This window comes from Trichosporon asahii (assembly GCF_000293215.1).
Source record: "Trichosporon asahii var. asahii CBS 2479 unplaced genomic scaffold scaffold00070, whole genome shotgun sequence".
In the NCBI taxonomy this organism is placed as follows: Eukaryota; Fungi; Basidiomycota; class Tremellomycetes; order Trichosporonales; family Trichosporonaceae; genus Trichosporon; species Trichosporon asahii.
The window spans coordinates 802,483-827,358 of record NW_014040855.1 but is presented as its reverse complement, the minus strand read 5'-3'; the positions used below and the strand labels follow the sequence as shown (position 1 = coordinate 827,358).

Sequence of the window (24,876 nt, the reverse complement as noted above, 5' to 3'; positions counted from 1 at the left end):
GGCTGGATCTGCGCATCTGCGCCCCTCCATTGTGCCTCACCACCGTGCCAGCCGTGGCCAGCCGTGGCCAGCCAGGCCAGACTCGGTAAAACAATAGTGGCGCACACCCTCTTTCGTCTCCATCTTTATTGTCCTCGTTGGGCGTATGGGGTGCTCACCCTCCATGCCAGAAAGCGCGATATAAGACCCAGTGGCCACGAGAGACGACGGGTGTGCTGCGTTTCGAAATCCAATCAAACCATCTCTTCATCTCTCGCCAGCTCGAGGCGCCGTTTCGCAATCCAATCAGTTCCTGTTCGACCCGCGATATCTCATCTCGAGCACCTTTATCGCTATCTCCTCTCCTTCCGCCGACATCCTTCCCATTCCCAACCTCGCAGGTCGAGCAACAGCATGTACCTCTTATCAGCACTCCTCCGGCCCCTCCCCTTCTCCCTCTCCTTCCTGAGCCCAGTGCTCGTTCTCCTCCTCAGCCTTCCGCTGGTTCCTTCAGCCCTAGCCATCCCGGCCTCCGAGCAATTCGCCCTCTCCACGCAGACCCAGGCTTCGGCTTGCTTCATCAAGTGTCACAACGAATTCTGCGATATCCACGACATGCCCGGCAACACGAAGAACTTCCCGTCAGCGATCACCATCAATTGCGGCCTCGCTGTGAGTTTGGGCGGCTTCTCTCTTCTCTTTCTCTCCCATGCTGGCAGCTGGCGGAGAGGTCGGGCGCACAAGCAGCGCACAGCTCAACAGATCAGGACAGATCAGGTCACATGAGGACAGATCAGGAACCAGCAGCTGGAAGGGAGTGGGGAGGTTGTAGGGGTTGCCTCCTCTCAGCCGCTGCCGTCTTCATCCCCGGCATCCCCGTCCTCGCTACGCTTGGACCTGGGACTTGGACTCGCGCTGACATTCAGGATTGGCAGCGCATCATGCCCCGCTGCCTTGCCGTTACTTGCGTCTCGGCGCCCGACGTCGCTTATGCGGTCGAGTATGGCCGGCACTTCTGCGCCCGCGCCGGTGTGCCTGATGTCAAGTTTGAGATGCCGGAGCGCTTCTTGTTGAGCGAGGGAGGGGCGTATTACAAGTGAGTCGATTGCGCCACTGCCGCCTGTCCTGGAGATGTCTCATGCGTGCTCGTTGGCCTGGTAGGGCTTGTAGGACTGGGAGGCCTGATGGAGCTCGACAGTGGTGTTGCGGCAGTGATAGGGGAGAACAGAGTAAAGCTCACGCGAAGCGATACCTTGGCATCGACGGCCGGCCGAAACGTCCCCGCCCTTGCTGCAGTCTTTGCCGCCGGCACACTCGCCCTCCTCGTCTAAGATCCCCTTCGCCTCACGGAAACATTGCGATGCCCATATGTACATGTCATTATGAATAGTGCTACAGACGCTCCTTCCTTCATGCTGCTTGCTGAGTCTGCTGTCTGCCACATCCCGGTCCCTGGCCCACACCCTCAGGCTCTCACACCCCCACAGCCTAGCGGCCTCGCGCTGCTCCGTCACTCACGCCGTCTTGGCCATCTTGCAGTTGTGGTGGACGTACCAGCTGTCCTCAGCCTCACGCTTCTTGAGATAACACTCCGAAGTCGGGCTCCTCACCTTGGTCCAGTCAAAAGCCCCTCGGCCGCGGATCCGGTCCTCGCTGACCGTCGGCGGATTCCCGAAACTAACGAAACCGACGTACCGCTTCAGACCGTGAAGCACGCCGGTGTCCATGTACTGATGTTGGCAGTGATCGAGGATCAGAAACGTGATCGCGGCCGTGCTCGGGGGCGGAGGGGCTGAGGCAGGCGGCAGCGACTTGGTTGAGCTGGCACGCAACAGACTCTTGCTTCCGTTAGAAGACTGGGATCGTGAGACGGGCTGGCCCTTGGAGCGCTTCGGCGCGAACGGGCCCGCCGCCGGGGCAAAGGGCGACTTGGCTGCCGGAGCCTGCGGCTTCGGCCGGTTGTCCAGCGCGCCAAGGTTGCGGCTCAGAACAATACGACGAACGGGGCCAGCGGTAATCTCGTCGTTGGCTGCAAGACTGAGCGCGCAGAGTTCAGGGAGCAGCGCCGGCTTGCCCTGCGTCACAACAAGATGCTCCAGAAGGTCAGTCTGGATGCTGCACCCCGCCAGGCCGAGGAAGCGAAGCTTGGGGAGTTGACGAAGTAAGTCGACGAACTGTGTGCCGATGTAGCAGAATCCGACGTCGAGGGAGGTGAGCGAGCGGAAGCGGCCGAGGTCCAACGAAGGCACTTGCGCACCGGAACGGTAGAGCGAGAGCGCCTCAAGACTCGGGAGCGAGGTGTGGTTCAAGTTCAGAGCGCGCTGGTTGCCGAGGTGCAGGTGCTTCAGGAAGGGCAGGTCGGTGCGCTCAGTCGATGCAGGTAGCGGCGCAGTCACGTCAAGCTCGGCCCACTCCAACGCCGGCATCAGAGCGAGCAGGCTCCCGAGCGTCATGTGCAGCTCGGCGCTGTGCAGGCGTAGACGCTTCAGTTGGGACAACTGCTCCGCGCGGGGCAGCCACTCCCTCGAGCCGTAGCGGGGCACGACGTCCTGCGGCGCATACACCGCCGTGTTGCCCACGGGCACATCCGCGCTGCGCAAGCTGGTGGCGTCCGGGTCGAGCAGACCGAAGAACAACGGACGCTTGGTTGTCGGTCTATCCCCGCCACTGTTCTTGACAGTGAGGTCGGTGAGATGGGCGCACGCTCCGCGCCAATTGTCCGTGAAGCGCACGATCTGGTCGAAGGAGAAGCCATCAAACGTGAGTCGCTTCAGATCGCGCATCTGTGGTCGTAGTTCGCGGGCGAGTCGGTCGTCGTCGAGGGGATATCGGAGTGTGACTTCTGAGAGACGCTTGCCGCGCTCGACAAACATGGCAAGCTTGGCCACTGGCCGACGGCGCGTGAGCACCAGGCGGCGCCAGAGCGGTGCATGTGAGACAACGACGTTACGCCAAGCTGAGCAGACGCCCGCAAGGCGTAAACCCATGTGAGGGTCGACCTCCAGTCCCTGCTCAGCAATGCACAGAAGCACATCAGCATTGAGGAGATGCGTGTAGTTCGTCCTGCGCTTCTTCGCTCGTTTGGCTTCCTCCTTGTCGTCGGCTTCACGCTTCGCCTGCGCCTCCGCCGCCTTTTGGCGAGCCTCGGTGATCTGTGAGTTCAAAAGGTAGTATTGGTCGTACGCTGATGGCGGACAGAAGGCAAGACCCTGCTTCGCGGCCACCTCTGCTTCGTCGAGCAATTTGAGTTCCGCGCATATTATGCCGAGCCGGAACCACGTCTGATGTCAGCTTAAAACAGATCCTCGACCAGCTGCCCAGAACCGTCGAGCGAAATAACTCACCTGGTGTACCTCCTTGCCGAACTTCTTCGTCGAAGCTCGTGCGACTTCTAGCGCCGACTTTTGCCAAGGTCCACCGAGCTTATTCATCGATGCCGCCTTCCCGTCCAATACTTTCCAACTACGATCACCGAGCGAGAGCGCCTGGAGTTAGCTACGACACTAGCAACGAAGCTGCTGACAGAGAACAGCACTGAGGCTGAGTGAAAGGATGAAAGGGAGAGTGAGATAGCTGTACCTGATGAGGTCGTCGGTTGGCCCACCACTGGTCGCAACAACAACAACAACAGCAGCAACAACAGCAACAACAACAACAACAACGCCAAAGGCGGACTCTATCGCACGGCAGTGCTGAGGTGCGGGGGAAGGACAACTCACTCGGTCGAAGTTGGACAGCGCCTCCGCATACTGTTTCTCGCCGTACAGCTGGCGACCTGTTTTGTACAGCGCCTGCGCCTGCGAGCGGTCGCCAGACATGGTCGAGGTCGATGACGAAAGGAGGTCATCTGGGCGGCGCGAAATGAAACGCGTCGCGGGGTCTCCCACGGTGCGCGCATACAGAGTTGTTACGTAACAGACAGCTCTCGCAGAGTTTCTCAGTATTGACGTGCTCGGCCTTAAAGCCCCTCCGTGCATGCGAAACCTGTCTTCCTTGTGATGCGCTGAGCATGGCGGGCAAGACGCTGACCATCTGACTATCCTTTTTGACACTTCTTCTGCCCTCAGTTGACTAAGAACGTAGGGTGCAAGCCAGGCAGGAAGGTAGAGTTCTGCGACTGAATGACGACATCTTGTTTGCCGATGCGCCGGACTGCGTTCGCTCCAGCGAGCTGCAAACTGAAAGAAGAAAGGATAAAACTTAATCTGGGGCTATAAAGTCCTATGGAAAGCGACTGTACTGACCTGGCACAGTCACGAACAGGCGACCATGCAGGCTAGGCGACAAGAGCCTAGAGCTCGAAGCGGGGCATGGGCTGGGCGCCCTTCTGGTCACACTTGCACTTGCAGATGCAGTTGTCACCAGTGGGGGTAGGGGAAGCAGAGGCAGACTGGGTCACAGTGACGGTCTGAGTCGCGTTACCGGTGGCAGTCTGAGTCACGGTCGAGACGATGGTCGAGGTTTGGATCACGGTCGAAGTGGCGTTGGTGGGGCACGCGGACGAGGCAGAAGGGGTAGGCTGAGACGAGGAGGAAGTGGAAGGGGTGGCCGAGGACGAAGGAGGGGGGTTCGACGACGAGGAAGGAGGAGGGTTCGACGAGGACGTAGGGGGAGGGTTCGACGAAGAGGTAGGAGGAGGGGCCGACGACGACGGAGGAGGAGGAGCCTGCGAGGAGGTAGAGGGCTTGGGGTTGGTCGGCTTGATGTTCGAGTTGATCTTGTACTGGCAGTCGTTTTGGTCAGCGCCAGTGACCTTGACGCGAACCTCAATCTCCTCGGGAGGGCGGACCTGGCCGGTAAGACGGCCGAAGGGGTTGCGCTTGCTGATGGTGACGGAGGAGGTCTGGCCGGTGACCTTGTTGATGAACGTGGCGACAATGACGGTGGGGCGCTCGGTCGAAACAAGCTCGATGTTGTACTCGAGGTTCTCGACGAGGTTGCGGTCCTCGGACGTGGGCTTGTAGGTGTACACAGCCTCGTTGTCGGAAATGCACTGGCCGACGTTGTGAATGTCGTTACCGAGGGGACCACCAGACTTCGGAATATCAGTGCGCTTGCACTTGTTGTCGTTGTGGGTGAGACCGTTCGTCGTGGCGTCGTGGAAAAACTTGTCCATGTCCTCCTTGTTCTTGATCTCCATAGCGATGCCTCCAGTCTCCCTGATGGCGTTCGCGACACCCGGGTCAATTCCCTTGACACGACGGTCGTCGTGGACGGTGAGCTGAGCGTAGTTGATGCGGATGCCCTTGTTCTTGAGGTTGTTAACTTCGTCGGCAACCCAACCCTGGTTCTCAGCAAAGGAGGCGCCGATCATGACGAGACCACGGCGGTCCTGGTCAGAGCCCATCTTCTCCAGCTCCCTAGAAGCGACCCCGAAAGCGTATCTGAGCTCAGAGAATCCTTCGGCGCCCATCCTCGTGATCAGGTTGCGCGCCGAGTCATCCGCGTTCGGGTCGCCGACAAACGTCTCGCTCCACTCCTTATACGCAATGACAGACACCTTGTCAGCCTTGCTGATGTCGGTAGTCTCGTTCAGGGCAGTGAGGAAGTCGAGGAACTTGTAGCCTCCATATTTACGGATGTTGTCCGGGTCTTCTTCGGCGATCTGACCATGGGCGTCGATGCTCAGAGCTATAAGGCGTCCTGGATTGTCACAGAAGCCCCACGCGCGAGGCTCGGGCGTCATTGCCTTCATGGGGCTGGCAGCGGCCAGACTGGCGATGAGCGAAAGACCGAAAAGCTTCATCATTTTGGACGAAGTTCGGCGGTAAAAGAGTGTGGGTCAGTTGGCGGGGGGTTGTCGGTCTCGAGACTCGAGCGCTGGCGCTGGGAGATGCGTCGTGTTGTCTTATATACACCTGTTAAGGGAGGTCCCCGCTGCAGTTTGGCTGGAGTGTTCGCCACGAACCCGACAGCTGCCACAGACCCCAAACCGACTGACTCGGGTCCATTACCCCCTGCGGACGACTAGTGCGACGCTCGCTCCTGTCCCGAGGCTTCTATCTTTACGACAAGGAAGGCGGCTCGGATGCAAACAAAGTCCGGGTGTGGCCAGAGGTTCGTTAATGGAGGCATTCATTCGTTCCCAGGAATCCCAAGTGCTCGAAGCAACGCCCCCCAGCATTGGCCCCCGAGTCTAGAGGCAGAGCCACGGCGCCTCCTCGGTGCTCTCGGCGCACTGCAGTGCACCGCCACGGGCGGGCCGAGTGAACGGCTTCGCATGAAACAGGAGCCGCACCCTCCGAGTTGTCTGGGTCACCGAAGGAGCTCGGCGCGGCATTTGATGAATGACGGGAAGGGGACGGCGCGGAACCGAAGTACACGAAGAGGCAGGCAAGTCACCGCCTCGAGGGACACTGAGGGTCGTTCGGTCGTTTCAGACGTTTCTGGGTCTGCAGAATGAATAATGATAAGATAAGGCGGGAAGGCACCTCGCTCATGTCTGGCCCATGTCTGGGGCAAGACGCGGCACACCGGAAGCCTTGGAGCTTAACCTTGGGCGTCGGAAGGTGCGTGTGTTGGTGTGTGAACTGCTGAAGCCTGATGATTTAGGTGCCTTCAGAGGCAGAAGAGTCGGCGCTTCACCCGATGCAAGGCGTCCCCACACACGATCTCATGGAATGGCGCACCTGATTGTCCAAGAGGCCCAGCTTCAGCACGAAACCTCTGTAGGGGACTGTGAAAGCCCTGTGTAGCGTAGAGGGGGGAGAGGGATCTCCGAAGGAGGCACAAACAACGAAGAAGCTACGGACAGAGCCCGACCTCGATTGACTGGAGCAGGGGGAGGTTCTCGGCACAGGGAGATTTCGTGCAAGTAGTACACACAGAATCAGTTTGTGCTTCCACTCTCCCTCAGGAGCCCCAGACACTCTTGAAATAGAACGAAGCACAATGGTCGCTAGTACGTAGCCAACAAAGGACAAAGGAGGACAGGGTGCCTCGCCGAAGGTTGGAGAGTGATTTCCTCGGTGGCGAGCGGGACCGGATTACCCCTGGTTCATGACCCGCTCTCGTCACGTCTCCGTCACCTGTCATCTCACCTGTCCGAGAGCATGTTCGTATCGAAGCGAAACGTTGCTTCGGAATCTACCCGCCTCTGACGGTCCGCCGTCCGCCGCTTATGAAGACTTATGCATAAGGAAGCGCTGATGCGGAGACTTCAGAGTGTGGAGCATGCCATTCAAAGAGCTCGTTTCAGACGTCCACGGGAGAGCGTTCCTCGCGGCATTCTCGTCATGCAACTCGTCATGCAGAAGGCGAACGAAGGAGAGGGGATATCCGCCATGCATGCTGGCCGTTGCTGTCAGACGCTGGTGCTTTTCCTGCCACAGCGCCAGAGCGAGCCCGTTGACCGCCACTGTCCATTCTGCCACCCCACAACTCCCGTGGTCACTTGGCTCGACCAAGATTCAAGGGGCTACCGAGCTATTAATACAGACGTTGTCCATAAGTAGCTACAAGAGAGCGGAAGGACAGCCGCAATCATGACAGGCACCCCGGACCGGGATATAAGAGAGAGGCCTCGTGGAGGCGTGAAAGTGAGTCGTCCCCGTCACCTCTCTACCGTATGTTATAACCGCTGGATGCTCTGATTCAGCAACCGGCGAACTGTGCTGGAACATCACCAGCCTCCACTGACCACCCCTCAAGCTCGCTTCCCTGCTCTTCCTCCTGATAGTCCGTGAAGGGATGCTCTCACGTCAGTTGAGGTTGGTAGCTCACCGCCTACTCTAAACCTCACGAATCTCACAGTCAGCTGACGCAGAACGCTGAGCATCGGCTGTCAATGTCCCAGCCGGCCCAGCCGACTGAGCGATACAGGAGAACCGTGACCAAAGCCTGGCCCGGACTCAAGTCCGAGCTCCGCAGCTTCTTCCTCTGCTCGCTTCTTCCCTCGAAGCACAATGTGGCTTCAAACTCGCAGCACATTGCCCCACTGTGCACACAGTGCGCACAATGCTCCCTCGTCCGCACACTGCACCCTCATGCGCAGTGCACACAGTCCAGACGCTCAAGATCCAGACTCAAAACAGCCATGGCGGTGAGATAGGCACGCTGCACAGGGAAGACGCCGATCTTGCAATCTCGCCTCCACAATCCTCCGCCATCCGCAGTTGTTCGCAGAAGAAAAGCTGCACAGGAGAAGACGTCTGCCGTCTATTTCTGTCGACTGCACCGCTATCCATCTGCGCACTCGTTCTTCCGAAGCACGGATACTGTTATCATGCCTCATGCGTGTTGGCTCTCAGACCGGAGACCGGGAGAATGCGGTGAAGTCAGGACGAAGCTCACCAGAAGCCCTCGCGGCCCTCGCCTCGTTGCTCACAGTGAAGGGGCGCTCTCTCCTTATGTGCTTGCGCTTTCAAGACCCCAGTTGTGTACCCCGATCCCCGATGTGCCCCCTTCCCCTCCCTTCCCCCAGCCCCCGACGTCCTCGACGCCTCCGAACACACGCCATGCGCGCCATGCAGCCACCCACACACACAGAGCACAGACCCCCTCCATATCCTTCTGTGCGCCACCATCCGTGCCCCCCCCCCTTTCCTTCACCCTCTCACATTGCCTGCCCCCTGCGCCCCTGCGCCCCGGCACACAGCGCTAGCGGCGCTCATGCATGATCATGCGCGCAGCAAGTGTATCCGCAGGGATGCAGGGTTCCGCAGAACACCACAGAGGCAGAGGGTCAAAGGATCAAAGGAGCGACCTGCAGGAATGCGGCGTATTGCGTCATTATGCTTTGTGCCAAGTGATTCCAAGACGCCGAGCATTGATGTGCCGAGCGCAGTCGCGGTTCACCTGTCGCAGTCAGACATGCAGACATTCCACTGTGTTGCCCGCAGTTCGCAGCTCGCAGCTTCACCGCATTGTCAGCAGCGCTATCTCCATGTCAGTCGACGTGAGTTGGAGTCAGTACCGGATACGACGTGTGCAGCTTCTGGACTTCTGGCAGCCTCGCTGGGAGGCCGCTACAACTGTTCCTGCATGGCATACGCTTACTGCTTGTATGTTCAGCCGCAAAGGGCTCGATTATGTACATTTTATAGAGACTCCTTCTGAAACGAATTCACGAAAGACAGTGATGGATGGGTGGATGACAAAAGTGATGGTGGATTGATGGATGAGCTTCGTGCTCAGTGTCCGTAGAGTGGTTGCGGATGGGAGGGGTGTACGGTGTCTCTACCTCGCCGCGGCGGATTACCGGCCGCTCTTCCAGTAGCTCTTCTTGCGCGTGACGCCGCGGTTCATGGTGGCCTGCCGCTGCACCATGCCCGTGTACGCCTGGTGTTCCTGTTCCGAGAAGATCTCCTCGTCGGGGATCATGAACGAGTCCGGGTTGCGCACGGCCGCGAGCGTCGCGCTCAGCGTGGGCTGGGACACGGGGCCGAGGTCGATCGAGTTGCTCCGCGAGCGGCTCAGGCTGCGGCTCGGCGCGAGCCCGCCGCCATCCCCTCCCCCCTCCATGGCCCGGACTACCGTAGCTCGGGGACGAGAGCGGGGAGCGGTTCTGCGGCGACGACGACGCGCCCTGCGGCGGACGCGACATGTACTCGGTGTACTCGTTTGGCGGGGTTGAGCGGCTGCTGCTCGAGGGCGTGGACGCAGTCGAGGCCACGCCCGCGCCGGGCGGCCGCTGGCTGTACGGGACGTACTGCGGCGCCGGCGTGTCGGGGAGCGCCTTGCCGTCCGGGCGGATGTGCTCGATGTGCGCAATCTTGGGCTGCGAGTTTTGCCGCTTGTTCCTGCGCCAGAAGAAGCCCATGGTGGTTGCGTAGAGGTTCGGAGGTCAGCGAGTAGTGAGTGTGGGAAATGAACGGGGTCGCCGTCGTCGTCTTGATCAAGTCGACGGAGATGGCTGATGGGAGTTGAAAAGATGGGGGACGCGCAGACTAGTGGACCCGGCTTGCTGGACCGGGGTGATTAATATAGTGCGAGTTGATGGTGGCGAGGGGCGGAGGGCGAACCGAGGGAGTCTGTCGGTGTGATTCACGCGTGGGTGGATGGGGTGGATCAATCTCCGCGCAGCACCTCAGTGGGATCGTCGATAGCGCCGAGCAAAGGCGCTAACCGTCTAAGCGTGCTAAGCGTGCTGGGTGGTCTTGGTGCGGGGCCGATGGAATGGAGGCCGTAGATGTGTACTAGTGGATCGTGGATTGGGCTAAGTGGGAAAGAGGAAAAAAAAAACGATGCTCCGTCAGTGGAAGTGAGAGCCCGGGGTATGATATAACAGAACCCCTTGCACAGTGTCCTGCAGCATGCTAGTGATGGCAGCCAAGAAGCGAGAGGGCTCACGGCCAAGCCCGTGGATGTCTTGTGGTTGTCTTGAGTATGACGACGCGTGAAAGGGCCGCCCGGCTTTCACAGGCTTAACTCTCTGGGGCCCTGGCCCTGAGCCTCATGTCGGGGTGGGTTCTCCTCACTCGTGCACCATTCTGCAGGTCATCTGGTCTTAATGGCTCTCTGCTAGTCCTGAATTGATCCTCGCTCTTCTCCAGTTCATTACTGCACAGAGTAGTCGTGCTGCAGAGAACTGCAAAGGGCAAAGGGCTAGACGGCGTCCGGCGTCAGGCTGCAGGGCAGGCGACGGCCAAGTAGCCGCAAGATCAGCCTCCCGTCCAGGCAAGATGCCGAGAGACCGTCTTCTGTTCCTCTGCTCCCACGCCGTGCGTTTCATGCCGTGCCAAATCTTGCCATTCCGGGTAAGTACGACCCTGGCTCCGTCTCCTCCGTCCTCGGGCCTCATGCCTAATGGCCCAAAGACACTCGCGAGATGATGACCCCCCGCAACCCAGTTTCCCTGCACAGTTCCCCTTTTCTGCACGTCCTGCACCCAGGGATGGAGCACTACCGGGCGAACAAAGCCGAACATGGACCTGTACTCGCGCACTCGCGCCTATGACAGGCTCGTAAGCTCGCAAGCTCGCAAGCATGCCTGCGCACGGAGATCTCAAGATCTGCAGGGGAAGAAGGGTGAGAAGGAGACTAGGTTTGCCTCCCCCTGCGATTCATCCTGAAGCGCGTCTGTCCACGCTGTCCAGACCTTTGTCTCTGCGCGAGACACAGGACGGCGGAATTACCTTCCGACCGTTGTATTCTTGACTGCAGGCTGCAGCGCTGCCGACTGCGTACGCGTCTGAGGGTCGCGGTGATCGACGGACATGACAGAACTTGCTTTCGCTTGCAGCTGCTAGCGAGCTCTAGCGAGGAGTGGGCGAGGCTAGCGAACGTGTCCATGCTGCCCTGGACCAAAACATTCAGCGCGCCGTGGCTCGTGGCTCGTGGCTCGTGGCTTCCTTGGCGGCGCGCTCTTGGTGAGTCATGGCGCGGCATGCTGGCGCGTGGGCGCAAGGCGTGCCAGCCCATGCCAGCCGTGCTGGGCATGACACGCAAGAGGCACTTTAGCGCAGCGCGTCTCGGGCATAACTCGTTCTGGGCGCGCGGGCGCGCATTCTGACACTGACGCGAGTCAGTCGCAGTCCATGGGCGTCTTGCTGTCCCACTGTTCCGGGCGCGTAGCCGCCAAGCTTGGGATTGGGAGACGCGATCGAACGCCAATCCCTGCGTCGTGCGCGATCCATGGAACTGCGACGATCACCGCTTCCAAGATCTGACCCCTCCATATCATGACGGCATCAAGACGCATAGGAGCATAGACTGGCCAAGGCTCGGCATTGTGGAGAACGTCATGGCTAATGTCTTCCGGAGGTGTGGTACGCTGCGTACGCATTGGACGCTCCGGTGCCACTTGGCGCGCCGCGGCGCACGGCGCAGCATTCTTGCAGGAGATACACTGCCCGGCCCCCGCAGGTCGCCGCCTCGGCTTCCTTCCGCGATGGTCCCGCATATCAGTAGTATCAGCGTCCGTAGGACTGCTCGCGTGCTCGCCAAGCATGGCCAAGTGACGATAAGCACTAAAGAAGGCTGTTCCCAGCACCGCCAATCGGTTCCCAAGATCACGCCGTTCCAAGATCCATGGCACGGCTCAACGGCTTGGCGGAACGACTAACCTCTGGTGGAGGCCGTTCCTTGTCATCTTGGGTCTTGGCGGACTTCATGTGAAGGGTTGGTTCTGCATAATCTCTTGGTTTGTCTATTGGAATCTGACAAATCGGCTGCCGTTTCACTCTCCGTGGTGCGCCAGGTCTTTCGTCAGCTGGCTGCTTCCCTCATGACTACTCACATGGCTCGCCCCACGTCTCATCACGCTGGCCGACGATCTGCATCGCAATGTTTTTGCTCATACTCCGCGAGCTCATAAAGTTGCCGACGGCGAGGTACACGTGCGGAATGCCCGCATACCGCGCAATGCCCTGCATCTCGCCCTCAGCGTCGAGGCCCCAGACATTGCCGAGCTTCTCCGCCGCTTTCGGACCCAGCGTCTCGGTGACCGTCTCCTTGAAGCCGGTGTAGCCTGTCGCGAAGAGCACCAGGTCGAACTGGTCCTCCGAGCCGTCGCTGAAGCGCACGCGCTTGTCGGGCAGGAAGGCAGATACCTCGCCGGACCTGACGGAGATGGCACCGCGGATGATCAGGTCGCTCCCGCCGCCGGGAGAGGTGAAGTAGAAGCCACCGCCCTTCTCTTGCGCCACTGCGGTGAATTAGCATGGCGTAGCAAGGAGCACTCACAGGTCATGAAGCCAGTGCCGTCGGGACCGGACCAAGTCTTGAACCCAGCCTTCTTGAGGCCGGAGAGCAGCTCAGCGTCTGCCTGTTCGAGATACGCCGTCCCACGTTTGGCGAGAGCGCGCGTCACGAGGCGAGGGAAGCCGTCTGCGATCCGGTCGGCAACCTCGACCGGGAACCGCTCCGCCATCGCTTGCGAGTACAATCCACCGCCGGCTGAATCGTTAGCTCGAAGACCCAATGCTCTCATCAGCTTCACTCACAGAGAATAGGCAGACCCGACTTGAACGACATGACGAACGTGGGCGAGCGCTGCAGCATCGTGACCTCTGCGTGGTGCTTCACGAGATCAACCGAGACATCATGAGCAGACGTGCTCGACCCAATGACAAGGACACGCTTACCATCGAGCCCTTTACCGCCAGCGTGTTGAGACGTGTGCTTGATCTCGCCTTCCCAATCGGCCTGCCCCGGCAGTAGGGGTGGCATGTAAGCCTTGCCACCAATGAGACCGGTTGCGAGCACAACGTGAGAGACGTTGATAGTCCGCTCAATGATCTGGCCGTCGACAGTGCGGAGCACGCTCATGGTCCATGACTTGGTCGCCTCGTCGCAGCGAGACTTGGAGCCGTCGACGGTTGACTCGAGCCAGATGTCGAGATCCATGGCTTCGGCATACGACTCCAGCCAGTTGGCGACCTTCCCCGCGGGAATGAACAAGGGCCAGTTCGTGGGGAAAGGCATGAAGGGGAGGTGGTTGCCATGGAGGAGGTCGTGCAGCGACAGCGAAGCATACCGCTTCCGCCAGTTGTCGCCAATGCGGGATTGCCGGTCGACGATCAGAGGGTGGAGACCATACGCCTTCATCTGAGCCGCCAGCGCGAGACCATTGTGTCCTGCTCCGACTGATGTCAGCTTTCGCAAGTGTCCCTCCGCTAACGAGCGATTGCACTCACTGATCAGGACGTCAGGATCGTGGTCGGCGAACTCGCGCTCCCTCGCGCGCTTCTCATCGTGCGGCTCCATTGCGTTGTGCTCTCCATATGGCCGGTGGTAGCCAAACTTCTGAATGTGTCCTGCCATTTCGTCGATCGTCGTGAACAGGGTCCACACCTTCCATTCTCCATTGTCGAGCACTAGTCGAGCGACGCCCCCACACCTTCCGACCACAGCATCGAACGTGAAGTGCACCTTGACCCATCCCAGATCAGGGTAAGGTGTCTGCACCTCCGGCGGGGGAAGGTCCGAGACCTTGACATTCCGGATTTGCTGCTCCGGGACGATATCGCCGAAGACAGTGGTGATGGCAGGTCGCGAGAAGCATCTGTAGTCACGAGTGAAGGCGAGAACGTCGCGCCAGTATCCGGTCGGAAGTAGGAGGTCAGCAAGTGCCCTGCCGTCGGAGGAAGACAGAGCGGTGCCGAGTTTCTCCACCAAAGCGGACGCGACGGCAGCCGCGTCGACGTCCTTTGGAAGGGCGAAGCCGGCCGTCGTCGTAGGCAGGACGATGTGCGCTGTATTGGACGTGTCGGGGCTGGTAGTCACCGTCATGGTAGGTAGGAAGAAGTTAGGGGGAAGGCGTTTGCGCCAGCGCGCCGATATGCTTAAGTGACTCTCGCGTTCGAGGCCACCAGCCAAAGCGGTCAAGGCTGTCGAAGCCAAGCCTCAGTCTAACCCGGCCAGGTCCGAAGCGCCTTATCGGGCCATTAGTTGCCGATTTGTAACCTAAATGTCATCTGATCCTCAGATCCTAATCAGGCTGATTCCCATGCCCACCCAAATCGGCGGAGACAATAGCGCTCGACCTGTTCTGACGATCGAGAACAATGGACAGCAGCTTAAGGATCCATGAGATAAGCCGCTGTGTGCAAGTCGGCATTGTTTTGACTCCATTGTTCCAAAGACCTTACCGACAGACCAGGCTTCTAACCACTCACACAGTGAACTGCGGCTCATTCGAGTTAGAGGTCCAAAGCGAGCGTCCCAATCTGGATCCTCAGGGGCCGGCTAGTGGGTTGTCACCTTTCGACTCAGCTGCCCGTTGCAGATGTTCAGACATGCTTCAGACATGCACTGGACCCATGTCTGCAATCATCTCATCCTCAACCATCTTGCTGACATCTGTCGGCCTCGGCATGCATCACAGCGGAGTTCGGAGCGCAGTGGGAGTCGCCACAGGATTTGATGCCGATTAGGCCTCCCCTGATTGGCTGGGAGACAAGACGTCATAGTCGCACCTCCAGACATAGCATCCACAACATCCACGTCTCTCTATGCTCTCAGTAGCTCGCAGCGCATTCAGAAGCTCCCCAAGGCTAGTCAATCCTCGCACAACACTTCCTTCTAGCTCCCTACTTTGCAGAATCAGCTTCAGAGCCATGTCCGACATCAAAACCGCTACCATTGACGCTTCGGAGTTGCCCGCCGGTACCATGAAGATGGTCGAGGTCGGCGAGGGCAAGGTCCTTGTCTCGAACGTCAAGGGAGAGATTGTAAGCTGAAGTAACTTATCTGCAGCTAATATCAGCACGCTACTTCGGCCCACTGCACGCACGTAAGTAGCTAAAGTCTGGTGTGGCACTCTCGCTAACGCTAAAGTACGGTGCTCCCCTTGCTAGTGAGTCTATCAGCTGCAGACTTGCGCATTAGCTGACCTGTCGCAGAGGGTGTTCTTACGGAGGAGGGTCGCATTATTTGCCCGTGGCATGGCGCTTGCTTCAATGTGTGCACCGGTGACATCGAGGACTCGCCCGGTCTCGACTCGTTGTACAAGTACAAGGCGGAACAGAAGGACGGCAAAATCATCATCTCCGCGCCTGAGTCGGAGCTCAAGTCGAAGGTTGGCCGTGTTATCCCGAAGGCGCGAAAGCCCGTCTCCACGACCGAGAACGAAACTGTTGTCATCATTGGCGGTGGCGGTGGTGGTATCCACGCCATCGAGTCGCTGCGCGAGCACAACTACGCTGGCAAGATTGTTCTCATCTCGAGGGAGGATGTCACGCCCTACGACCGTCCCAAGGTCAGCAAGGCCCTTATTGATGACGCGAAGAAGATTGAGTGGCGCTCGCCTGAGGTCCTGAAGGGAGACTTCGGCGTCGACCTCAAGCTCAGCACCGAGGTCACTGGTGTCGACACCCAGACGCAGACCGTCTCGACCAAGACGGGCGACAAGATTAAGTACGACAAGCTCATTCTTGCCCCTGGTGCGTTCCCCAAGCGCCTTCCGATCGAGGGCAAGGACCTTCCCGGTGTCATTACCATCCGCACGCCCGACGACATGAAGCCTGTCGTGCAGGCGCTCGGTCCCGAGGCGGAGATCGTCATCATCGGCACGTCTTTCATCGGTATGGAGGCCGCCGGTGCTATCATCGCCAAGCAGCCGAAGAGCCTGAACGTCGTTGGTGTCGACGAGGTTCCATTCGAGGCTGTCCTGAACAAGGAGCTCGGCAAGGCGATCGTCGCCGACATGGCTGGCAAGGGCGTCAAATTCCACCTCGGCGCGAACGTGGAGAAGATCACGAAGAACGGCAACAAGCTCCAGCTGCATGCTGAGGGCATCGAGCCTCTTCCTGCCGACATCATCATCATGGGCACTGGTGTTGGTCCCGCGACTGGTTTCCTGAAGGACTCCGGCTTCCAGCTCGAGAAAGACGGTGGGGTCACTGTCGACGACAAGCTGCGCGTCAAGGGTCACCAGAACGTATTCGCAATTGGAGACATCGCGCACTATCCCCAGCACCCTGAGGGTAACGTTCGCCGTGTCGAGCACTGGAACGTCGCGGGCAACCACGGGCGCACTGTCGCCGCCACGATCGCTGGCAAGGAGACCGCGTTCGAGCTCGTCCCCATCTTCTGGTCCAGCGTCGGCAAGGGTCTTCGCTACGTCTCCACCGGCGTGCCCCACGACGATGAGTATCTCGACGGAGACTCTGCTGCCCTCAAGTTCGTCCTCTATCAAGCTAAGGGCGGAAAGGTCCAGACGGTTGCATCCATGGGCCGCGACCCCTACGTCTCCAAGGCGAGCGACCTCATCCAGAAGGGACGCATGCCGTCGCTTGACGAGATTAAGAAGGGCAAGGTGAGCTCACATTACAGGTCACTGAGCTGACATCCAGAGCATTCTCGAGATCGAGGCGTGAGTAGTGTACGGCAGTACTGCAGTGAAATGTATCAATTACCATTTGAAGCCCACCTACCTTCTCCCTCTTCACTGTCACCTTTGAGCAAAGACAACAGTCTGCGTAGATCCAGAGCACTGCCGCCACTGCCGCATTTCACGCGATTGTGCGAGGGCTCGAGACGCCAGCGGAGAACTCGCGAACATCTAGTTATCCAGGCCACTTAGCTCAGTTGGTTAGAGCGTATGCTTAACATCTCGTACAGATTTACGCATAAGGTCGGCGGTTCGACCCCGCCAGAGGTCATCTTTTTGGCCATCGTCTGCTCTTCGCTCGTCTACGCGCAGCCGGAGGCTTGGGAGGGAGAAGAGAGGTCGTTGGAGGGCCAGTCAGCGAGCACAGAAATTTCGTCAGGGTGGAGTACCTCCACCTCCACCTCCACCTCCAAAGTTCACTTGTGCTTTCGACCACGAGCTCAGGCTGCAATAGCACCACATCGCTTCACTTAGCTCCCTCGCTTGCTTTGTCGCTATCGGAGCGGCAGAGTCGGTCCTTTGCGCAACACAGAAACGACAACCATGGCAGAGAACTTTACTAGTGTGCCCGACTGCAGCGCTCCGAGCAAGAAGCCGCGCCTCGACGCTTCTTCCAACTATGCGCACTTCGATATTCAGGCGTTCCCGCACATTCTGGATGCGGTTATCGAGGCTGCGTCACCGGAAGCCCTGTGCTCTTTACGGGCTACAAGTCGCGAGCTGCGCGACGAGGTTGACCGTCGACAACGGCATGTCTCCCTCCGAACGGACCGCGAGGGGCCAAACCCGTGGGCGGACGACGTGACCGAGGAGGAGCGGATCTTGATACTTGAGAGGCGGAGGATTGAGGCGGAGACGCATGGCACCCGCGCACCCCCTCTACGAGGTATCACGAACAGAGGACTTCGCTTCACTTCCCCACCTCCGCAAATGGACGTCTTGGACATGTCTGGCGAGATCCTGCTCATGTGGCACGACTACGCCCGCCCCGACGCCGACTGGGACGACCCCGCTCTCGACGAGCGGAGCGATTACGGCCGAGGGCCGTGGGTGCGTGAGTGGGTCGACGAGAACGAGGGCTGGTACCTCGCTGAGCCGACCCTCGTACGCTACCTTTCGGGATTGGATCTGGATGAGGAGCACGACACGCCGAGAGTCGGGCCCTTGAGACCGGACCCTTGTGCTGTGTACTTCTGCGACTTTCCGGACTTCTGGTTCACACTGATCCTCCTAAACGAATACTACCGGCCTTCTCCCGGGGAAGAGCGCCCGCTTCTCCTCGACACTGTGCTGAATGTAAATTAACGCTCGACCCGGGATTCATGGGCACGTGGTCGTGGTACACGCTTGATCCGTTTGAAGGAATGAAGCTGGGCACGAATGCGTTCACCGTCCTGTTCAACTCAACCGAGGAGTTTGAGAAATCCATCGAAGAGGAGGGCTACGCGCCGCCTTTCTTCGGAAGTCTCCTCGAGGCTCTCGTGTGGAACTACGGCTAAGGGCGGGGAAAGGCCACCATCGTTGGGTACGAAACCTGGCCCGTCGGCACGCTACCAGATCCCAGCAAGAGAGACAGTATGGGACCAGTGGTCAACGCTGCAGACAGCGTGCGACGCTGGGTCACCATCTACGGGTCTGAATTCGTACGGGAGTGGAAGTGGGAGGAGGCAGAGGCACGTCGGAAGGATCTGGAGTGGGACATAGTGCGAGAGCCGGAGACGCCGATTCGCAGCGACGCCGAGATGGCAGACGCCATTCGCCTCCTTACGCTCGACGAATGGAGAGAGGAGGTCGGAGAGGAGTACTTCTGTCTCATGGCGGATCCGGAGTACAAGTATCACTCGAAACAGCCGCTGCCCCGCTTCCATCGCCATCCGAGCTACGAGCCGCTGCCCAAGAATTGAGACTCCTCGTAAGAAAGCCCAGCAAGGTTGGTGAAGCAGCCCATCAGGATACTGCATTAGAACTCCACCAGACTGTTCTTATAAGCCAGTCCTAGCAGTCCTAATGCGGTGGAATAGGCACCTACAAAGGACACGCCTCCACCTCCACCTCCACTTTCGCGCGCCCGCATCTGGTCCATAGAGCAGGGCGAGTGCCCCTCTCCCCTCTCGTTCTTTACAGTCTTCCGCCCCTCCACGTCCTCCATTCGCTCTTTCTCCCAGTCACAACTAATCTCTCTGCCAGTTGATCCGCCTGCAATTGGCAACCATGACGAATTCCCGCTCCTCTGCGAGCGACGCTCCTCATCAACGCACCAAGACTCGCCTAGACCCCGAGATCAAGCAACCTCTTGACATTCACGCGTATCCCCACATCCTGGACGCTGTGATCGATGCCGCGGACTCAAATGTGCTGCGTGCTCTGCGCGCTACTAGTCGGGAGATGCGCTCACTAGTGGACCAGCGCGATCGACACCTAACTCTAGAGCAGATGGCCGAAACACCGCACAAGGAGTCAGAGGACGACTATGATACGTGGGATTCGGATTCGGAGGATGGGAACACTACCCCGGCCAAGCCGGTCTGGGCGGTGACGAAGTCTGGTGTGCGTTTCTCGTCGTTGCCTGACAGCACGGATGTGTTGGACATCAACGGACCGGTGGGCAGCTTGTGGTACGACGTCGTCCATTCCAATCTGGGCCTAGACTCGGATTCGGATGACTGGTCGGACTCGGAATCGGAAGACTCGGCATACGCAGCGCTGAACGCTTCTTTGTTCGGACCGTCGCCGTGGGTTCCGCAATGGGTGCAGAGAAACGGGCGGTTGTTCTACCCCGATCAGTGGCCACGCCTCGTTCGCTATCCGGACGGCTTTGACGACAACCGCAGAGCCCTTGGCCCACTCAAGCCCGATCCTTGCGCTGTGTACTTCTGCGAGTTCAGCGACTTCGTTCTAGGACTCTACCACCTCGACAGGCACTACAGCGAAAGGGGTGGAGCGCGCGAGTCCTTCTTGGACACCGTGTTCACTGTGGACCTCGTGGAGGATATCCTGGGCGAGAAGCTGTGGGAAACCATCAACCCCATGTTTGAATACGACCTTCACCTTGAGTCGAACGCATATACGGTGCTTTTCAACACATCGCCAGAGTTTGTCAAGTCGATCCAGGACCAGTGGGAGCACCCCCCGTTCTTCGTTGGTCTGCTGATGGTGATGACTCGCAACTTCATTGAATGGGACGAAGGCAAGGCGACGATTGTAGGCTACGACACTTGGCCGGTTAACATGCTTCCGGACCCCAACGAGCGCGACGGGCGCGGACCGTCTAAGACTTCCGCGGACAGGGTCCGCCGTTGGATTGCCATTCACGTCGCGGACGTGAAGGAGAAGCTGCAGGAAGAAGGCGATTCGTATAGCCGTCCCGAGGCCGAACTCGATGATCCTATCCGTCTCCTTACCCTCGACGAGTGGAGGATGGAAATCGGTGAGGAGTATTACAAGCTCATGACCGGCAAATACTACCAGTACGAGTCTGCGAAGCCCCTGCCCCAATTCAAGCGCCACCCGAGCGTTGAGCCACTGGATCTCGAGTAATCGTCTCGATTGGCGTTTGCCCGAATCGAGCGGAAACCTCTTTGTACTTCTATTCCTTATGCACACTATCTCTCGCCTCCCTTGGCAGTATCGCAAACGGTAGCATGCAGAATGTTCACTGCTGAACCTCCTACCCCACATGTCCACCTACTCCGCCTCCACCTCCACCTCCACCTTTGCGTGACGCGTGGGTCTGCAGCCCGTCGCGTCCTCTCTCTCGCATTGTGACCATCCACCATACCTTGACCTGCTTTCCATCTCCCGCGAATCAAAACGTCATGGCTAGAACCCGATCCAGATCAACGACCACGACTCACTCCAACTCGAACAAGAAGCCGCGCCGTAATCCTGAACGCGAGCATCCCCGACCTTTCGGTATCCAAGCATTCCCACACATCTTGGAGGCTGTAATCGGTGCTGCTTCTCCTGAGGTGTTACGCGCCTTGCGCGCCACCTGTCGCGAGATCTTCCGGGAGATCAACCGACGCGAACGACACCTGAGCCTGGTGCAAATGCCTGAGATTTGGCCCCCGAAAGGTGATGAGCTCTCTGATGTAGACCTCACCGAGGAGGAGCGCGAGAAACGCTTGCCGCGACCGGTGTGGTCCATGACGCCGTCCGGCGTACGCCGTGCATGGCTGCCGGACGAAACGGACGTGCTGGACATTGATGGCTGGGTGTCACGGCTTTGGCTGAAAATCATTGAGCCGAACATGGGCCTCTGGGACAAGGACGGGGAAGATATATACGGCTACAACACAGAGGATGGGACGGACTCCGACGAAGATCCGGAGTATCAGTTCGGAATGCGGCGCGTGCCGTTGACTGAACACGAGCGGGAGATTAGGCGCTGGCTTCGGAGGAACGAGGAGCTGTTTTATGGCCGCTTCAACCCCCGCCTCGTGAGGTATCCCGACGGTTTCGACGACAATCGCAAGGCGATAGGCGCGCTCAAGCCCGATCCGTGCGCCGTATACTTCTGCGACTTCGGCGACTTCCTCCTCGGGCTCTATCACTTGGAGTCACATTACAGTGATTGGGCTGGGGCGCGGGGGGCGTACCTTGACACCGTGTTCAATGTTAAGCTGGTCGGTGATGATTGGAGCAAGGACCCGTGGAACCATATGGATCCCGCGAACGGCTACGACGTCATACTCAGATCGAATGCCCTCACAATGCTCTTTGAGATGACACCCGAGTTTGTCGAGTCGGTCGAGGACCATTGGGATGAACCCAAGTTCCTCGTTGGCCTTCTGAAACTGGTAACCCGGAACTTCATGGTTATCGATGAGGAAGATGAGGGTCGCCCAGGAGAGGGCAAGGCTACCCTTGTCGGGTACGACACGTGGCCACTGAGTGTGCTGCCGGACCCTAGCGAACGCGACGGAGCTGGGCCGCCCGCCAACGCAGCAGAGTGCGTGCGTCGCTGGGTCACTATCCACGTTGCGGATGTGAAGGAGGAGGCGCAAGAGAAGGGCCTGAAGCTCACCCGGCCAGAGGACGAGCTGAACGACCCGATTCGCTTGCTTTCACTCGAGGAGTGGAGGCAGGAGATAGGCGAGGAATACTTCAAGCTCATGACCGACAAGAAGTATCAGTACGAGTCGAAGAAGCCGTTGCCGCCCTTCAAGCGTCATCCCAGTGTCGAGCCGCTGTCGCTTATTGGACATCATAACGCAGGAGATCGCTGGATCTTTGCCGACGGCCTACATACCTTGGAGTCGAAAGTCGATCTCGCCAACGTCAAGAAAGTCGTACAATGTCGGTGGTGAGCGTCGGGTGATAATACCGGAGATGCAAGGCACTACGCACATTACTGTTCCGTGCACAGCCATGGATATGGCTTGTCGAGTTTGCAGTGCAGACAATGGTAACCGTCAGCGACACAGCATAAGCAAATTGCACAGATAAGTAGCCGGACGCTGAAGTGCATAGTGGAGATTTTGAACGAATATCGGCGTATGCCTTGGGTATTGAGGCAGGATATGTAATTGTGCTCTCCGCAGCATGTCGAGTGCAGCCGGCAGATCAACAAAGCGGACATCGCACTCCACTGCAACACAAAGCACTGAGCATCCCGCTGCTAGGGGGCGACCCCTCGTTCTGATTCCTGCGAGCTTTCGGTCGCGTATAAGTACCGTCTAGACGCGGCACGTTGTCCCATATCAACAGCACCAGTGCACCCGGCGTCTTCGTGATCGAAGCAGAAATCGGCGCTGACCAGCAGGACATGAAGCGCGAAACACAGCCCACGGCAGCCGGGCTTAAGCCGAAACTCCCTAGGACCTTGACCGGGCCAACCGAGAATGGCGCAGGGCTTCTCAAGAACGGCGCGACCAAGGTGGACTCCCTTGTTTGCTCGCAGCCCACGCTCGAGTGCCCCACAATCGCCTAAACAGCCAGCGAGGTTTCGCAGATAACGAAACTCTGCGTAGAAACGGTGCCGCACATTCTGGACGAAATCATCGCCAATGCGTCCCCGGGGACGCTGCGGGTGCTGCGTGCGACAGCGAGCTGGGTAAAGCGCGCGGTCGATAAGAATCAGCGTCACTTCCGCCTCACTCTGCAGGATCTCGGGTTGTACGATTCGATGAGCGACTCCAGGGACTTCTCCGACTGGGGAATGATTGCCCAGGAATGGAGGGAGAGACCTCCCCCCATCAACCGGAGGAGTTCATTCAGCCTGCGACTGCGCTGCCGCGCCACTGCCACTGGAGCACTACAGGAAGGCGTTCTCCTGAAAATGGACGTGCTCGATGTCGAGGCTCTTCCGAGGCGCATGTGGCATGACTATGTAGACGCAGGTCTCGGCATCCCCTTTGCATTCAACCGGATCAGTTTTCACGCTCCTCAGTATGCCAGTTTCGGTGGTGGAAACTGGACGGAACATTGGGCGAAGGAGAATGAGAAGTGGTACTCTGTCCAGCCTCGACTCGTCCGCTACCTCGATGGTCTTGGTAGCAGCGATTCGAGATACGGAGAGCACCGGTACAAGCCCGACATCTGTGCTGTCCATTTCCTGCGACTTGAAAGAGTTTGACATTGCTCTGTCGCAGTTGACCGTGCACGCCGAAGGATTCCAACGTGATTGCGCGCCGCTCACCGCTGTTTTCAATATCAGGCTCGGGGAGGCCTGCAGCTTAGTGCCGCAGCGCCAGATCCCGTGGCGGACGTCGAACATCCACAAGTGGGAGGGCGACCTTACGCTGCTTGTCACTGCGGACTCGTCGTACGCGAGGGCAGTCAGAGGCACACCGAGCCTGTTCTGGAACGACCTGCTCCATTCTTTCCATGCCCCATCGATCCTTACCGCCCCTCAAATCTGCCTGGACAAAGGCTCCAACACGATCGTGGGCTCAGACGCATGGCCGGTCGATATACTTCCCGACCCACGCCACATGCCGGCGGAGTGGGCAGGGGAGGGGTTCTTCGGGCAGAGAGTGGCTGCTCCTATCCCAGATGAATGGAACGGTGCGCAATGCATGACAGCCAGACTGCAGTGGTGGATCGAGTACTGGCAGCTCTACTCCCTCGATGTCGACCAGGGGCAAGCTGCCGCCCGAAAAAGCGCGTTCAGCTACTCACAGTGGCGGAATGGGGGGCAAGGGTCGGTGCCACATATTCCGAGCTCATGACGGATCCGAGGGCTGTATACTGTTCGTCCGAGCGGCTCCCGCTCTTCAGTGACCTCGTGGCAAACCACAAGGATCGTCTTGCCGAGAGACGGCTCTTAACTCGTGAAATTGAGAGCTGGTGAACTGGAAGAGCGGTCACGAGCAGTGATCGTTCCCCCATCCATCAGCGGTGCCTCGACACTGCTGGCATCATAGCAATTATTGAGTATAGGGGAATACCAAGAGATGCCCTCATTGAGCAATCCTCTCCAGACTCCATACGTCCTACTCCTGGTTGCAAACACGGAACCCCCGGTAACGTCCACGGCGTCTGCAGGGCTCACCTCACTACCGCTTTATGCACGCACACACCTCCGTTGCGCCGTGAGCTTGTCTTTCTAGCGCAACGACTTCGCATCAGTAGGTCACCGTTTCCCGCTACGACCGCGAAATGAGTAAGCCACAAGGGAAGGCCCTAACCGAGTGATAGTTGAGTCTCGGTGAGCACATGGACCCACGCCCCTTTCTTTAGCCCATGTCCCCTTCCATATACGGCACCAGGATCGAGCGAGCGGCCGGCTGTACTGCCGACCGACATGTCGCAGTCGGGAAGTCCGTCGGCGCCGCAAGCATCCTCCGCGCAACACTCAAGCCATGTTCGGCGGTAATCCCGAACTGGTTGCAGAGTGACGTCGATTGTGGTGGGTCGTGAAAATTCGAAAGTGGAGCCCTCCGCCAGGCCCAGAATAGAATGCAACCGAGCGCTTCCAGACGGTGCCGACTAGCAACCCTTCAAAGCCCCCACGTGCATTCCGCTGTCGTCTGCGCGTCTGGCCAGTTCCATTCCGCACGCACACGCACTTTCTCGACGGAGACAGCCGCGCTTCATGGGCCGTCAGGTCTGCAGAAGTCACCCGAGACTTCGCCCCGCAGCCGATCGCACTATCGCATTCGCCGCGGAGCCAGGTCGCG

General features: G+C 58.9%; 9 protein-coding genes and 1 non-coding gene across 10 annotated transcripts; 6 read left to right on the top strand and 4 right to left on the bottom strand.

The window, feature by feature from the left end:
* Window positions 1-393: 393 nt before the first annotated feature.
* On the top strand, window positions 394-1,310 carry A1Q1_04129 (uncharacterized protein; the record flags this gene model as incomplete). The annotated part of the gene is made up of 3 exons (XM_014322506.1): window positions 394-651; window positions 699-1,075; window positions 1,178-1,310. 3 exons carry the CDS (start codon window positions 394-396, stop codon window positions 1,308-1,310), a joined length of 768 nt encoding a protein of 255 aa, XP_014177981.1.
* A 183-nt stretch (window positions 1,311-1,493) lies between these two features.
* On the bottom strand, window positions 1,494-3,797 carry A1Q1_04128 (uncharacterized protein; the record flags this gene model as incomplete). Its single annotated transcript, XM_014322505.1, has 3 exons — window positions 1,494-3,260; window positions 3,324-3,464; window positions 3,699-3,797. 3 exons carry the CDS (start codon window positions 3,795-3,797, stop codon window positions 1,494-1,496), a joined length of 2,007 nt encoding a protein of 668 aa, XP_014177980.1.
* Window positions 3,798-4,270: 473 nt separating this feature from the next.
* Window positions 4,271-5,728, bottom strand: A1Q1_04127 (uncharacterized protein; the record flags this gene model as incomplete). The annotated part of the gene is made up of 1 exon (XM_014322504.1): window positions 4,271-5,728. One exon carries the CDS (start codon window positions 5,726-5,728, stop codon window positions 4,271-4,273), a length of 1,458 nt encoding a protein of 485 aa, XP_014177979.1.
* A 3,315-nt stretch (window positions 5,729-9,043) lies between these two features.
* On the bottom strand, window positions 9,044-9,739 carry A1Q1_04126 (uncharacterized protein; the record flags this gene model as incomplete). The annotated part of the gene is made up of 1 exon (XM_014322503.1): window positions 9,044-9,739. One exon carries the CDS (start codon window positions 9,737-9,739, stop codon window positions 9,044-9,046), a length of 696 nt encoding a protein of 231 aa, XP_014177978.1.
* Window positions 9,740-11,930: 2,191 nt separating this feature from the next.
* On the bottom strand, window positions 11,931-14,151 carry A1Q1_04125 (uncharacterized protein; the record flags this gene model as incomplete). Its single annotated transcript, XM_014322502.1, has 5 exons — window positions 11,931-12,067; window positions 12,158-12,565; window positions 12,604-12,816; window positions 12,864-13,496; window positions 13,557-14,151. 5 exons carry the CDS (start codon window positions 14,149-14,151, stop codon window positions 11,931-11,933), a joined length of 1,986 nt encoding a protein of 661 aa, XP_014177977.1.
* An 827-nt stretch (window positions 14,152-14,978) lies between these two features.
* On the top strand, window positions 14,979-16,845 carry A1Q1_04124 (uncharacterized protein; the record flags this gene model as incomplete). The annotated part of the gene is made up of 5 exons (XM_014322501.1): window positions 14,979-15,092; window positions 15,163-15,217; window positions 15,264-16,678; window positions 16,716-16,735; window positions 16,788-16,845. The coding sequence occupies 5 exons, from the start codon at window positions 14,979-14,981 to the stop codon at window positions 16,843-16,845; spliced, it is 1,662 nt and encodes a 553-aa protein (XP_014177976.1).
* Window positions 16,846-16,935: 90 nt separating this feature from the next.
* A1Q1_t517 lies at window positions 16,936-17,024 on the top strand. The gene has a single exon. It is a non-coding gene; the product is annotated as a tRNA-Val (tRNA).
* Window positions 17,025-17,296: 272 nt separating this feature from the next.
* A1Q1_04123 (uncharacterized protein) lies at window positions 17,297-18,252 on the top strand (the record flags this gene model as incomplete). Its single annotated transcript, XM_014322500.1, has 2 exons — window positions 17,297-18,049; window positions 18,124-18,252. The coding sequence occupies 2 exons, from the start codon at window positions 17,297-17,299 to the stop codon at window positions 18,250-18,252; spliced, it is 882 nt and encodes a 293-aa protein (XP_014177975.1).
* A 712-nt stretch (window positions 18,253-18,964) lies between these two features.
* A1Q1_04122 (uncharacterized protein) lies at window positions 18,965-20,290 on the top strand (the record flags this gene model as incomplete). The annotated part of the gene is made up of 1 exon (XM_014322499.1): window positions 18,965-20,290. One exon carries the CDS (start codon window positions 18,965-18,967, stop codon window positions 20,288-20,290), a length of 1,326 nt encoding a protein of 441 aa, XP_014177974.1.
* A 278-nt stretch (window positions 20,291-20,568) lies between these two features.
* A1Q1_04121 (uncharacterized protein) lies at window positions 20,569-23,925 on the top strand (the record flags this gene model as incomplete). The annotated part of the gene is made up of 4 exons (XM_014322498.1): window positions 20,569-22,058; window positions 22,463-22,631; window positions 22,707-23,300; window positions 23,347-23,925. 4 exons carry the CDS (start codon window positions 20,569-20,571, stop codon window positions 23,923-23,925), a joined length of 2,832 nt encoding a protein of 943 aa, XP_014177973.1.
* Between the last annotated feature and the right edge of the window lie 951 nt (window positions 23,926-24,876).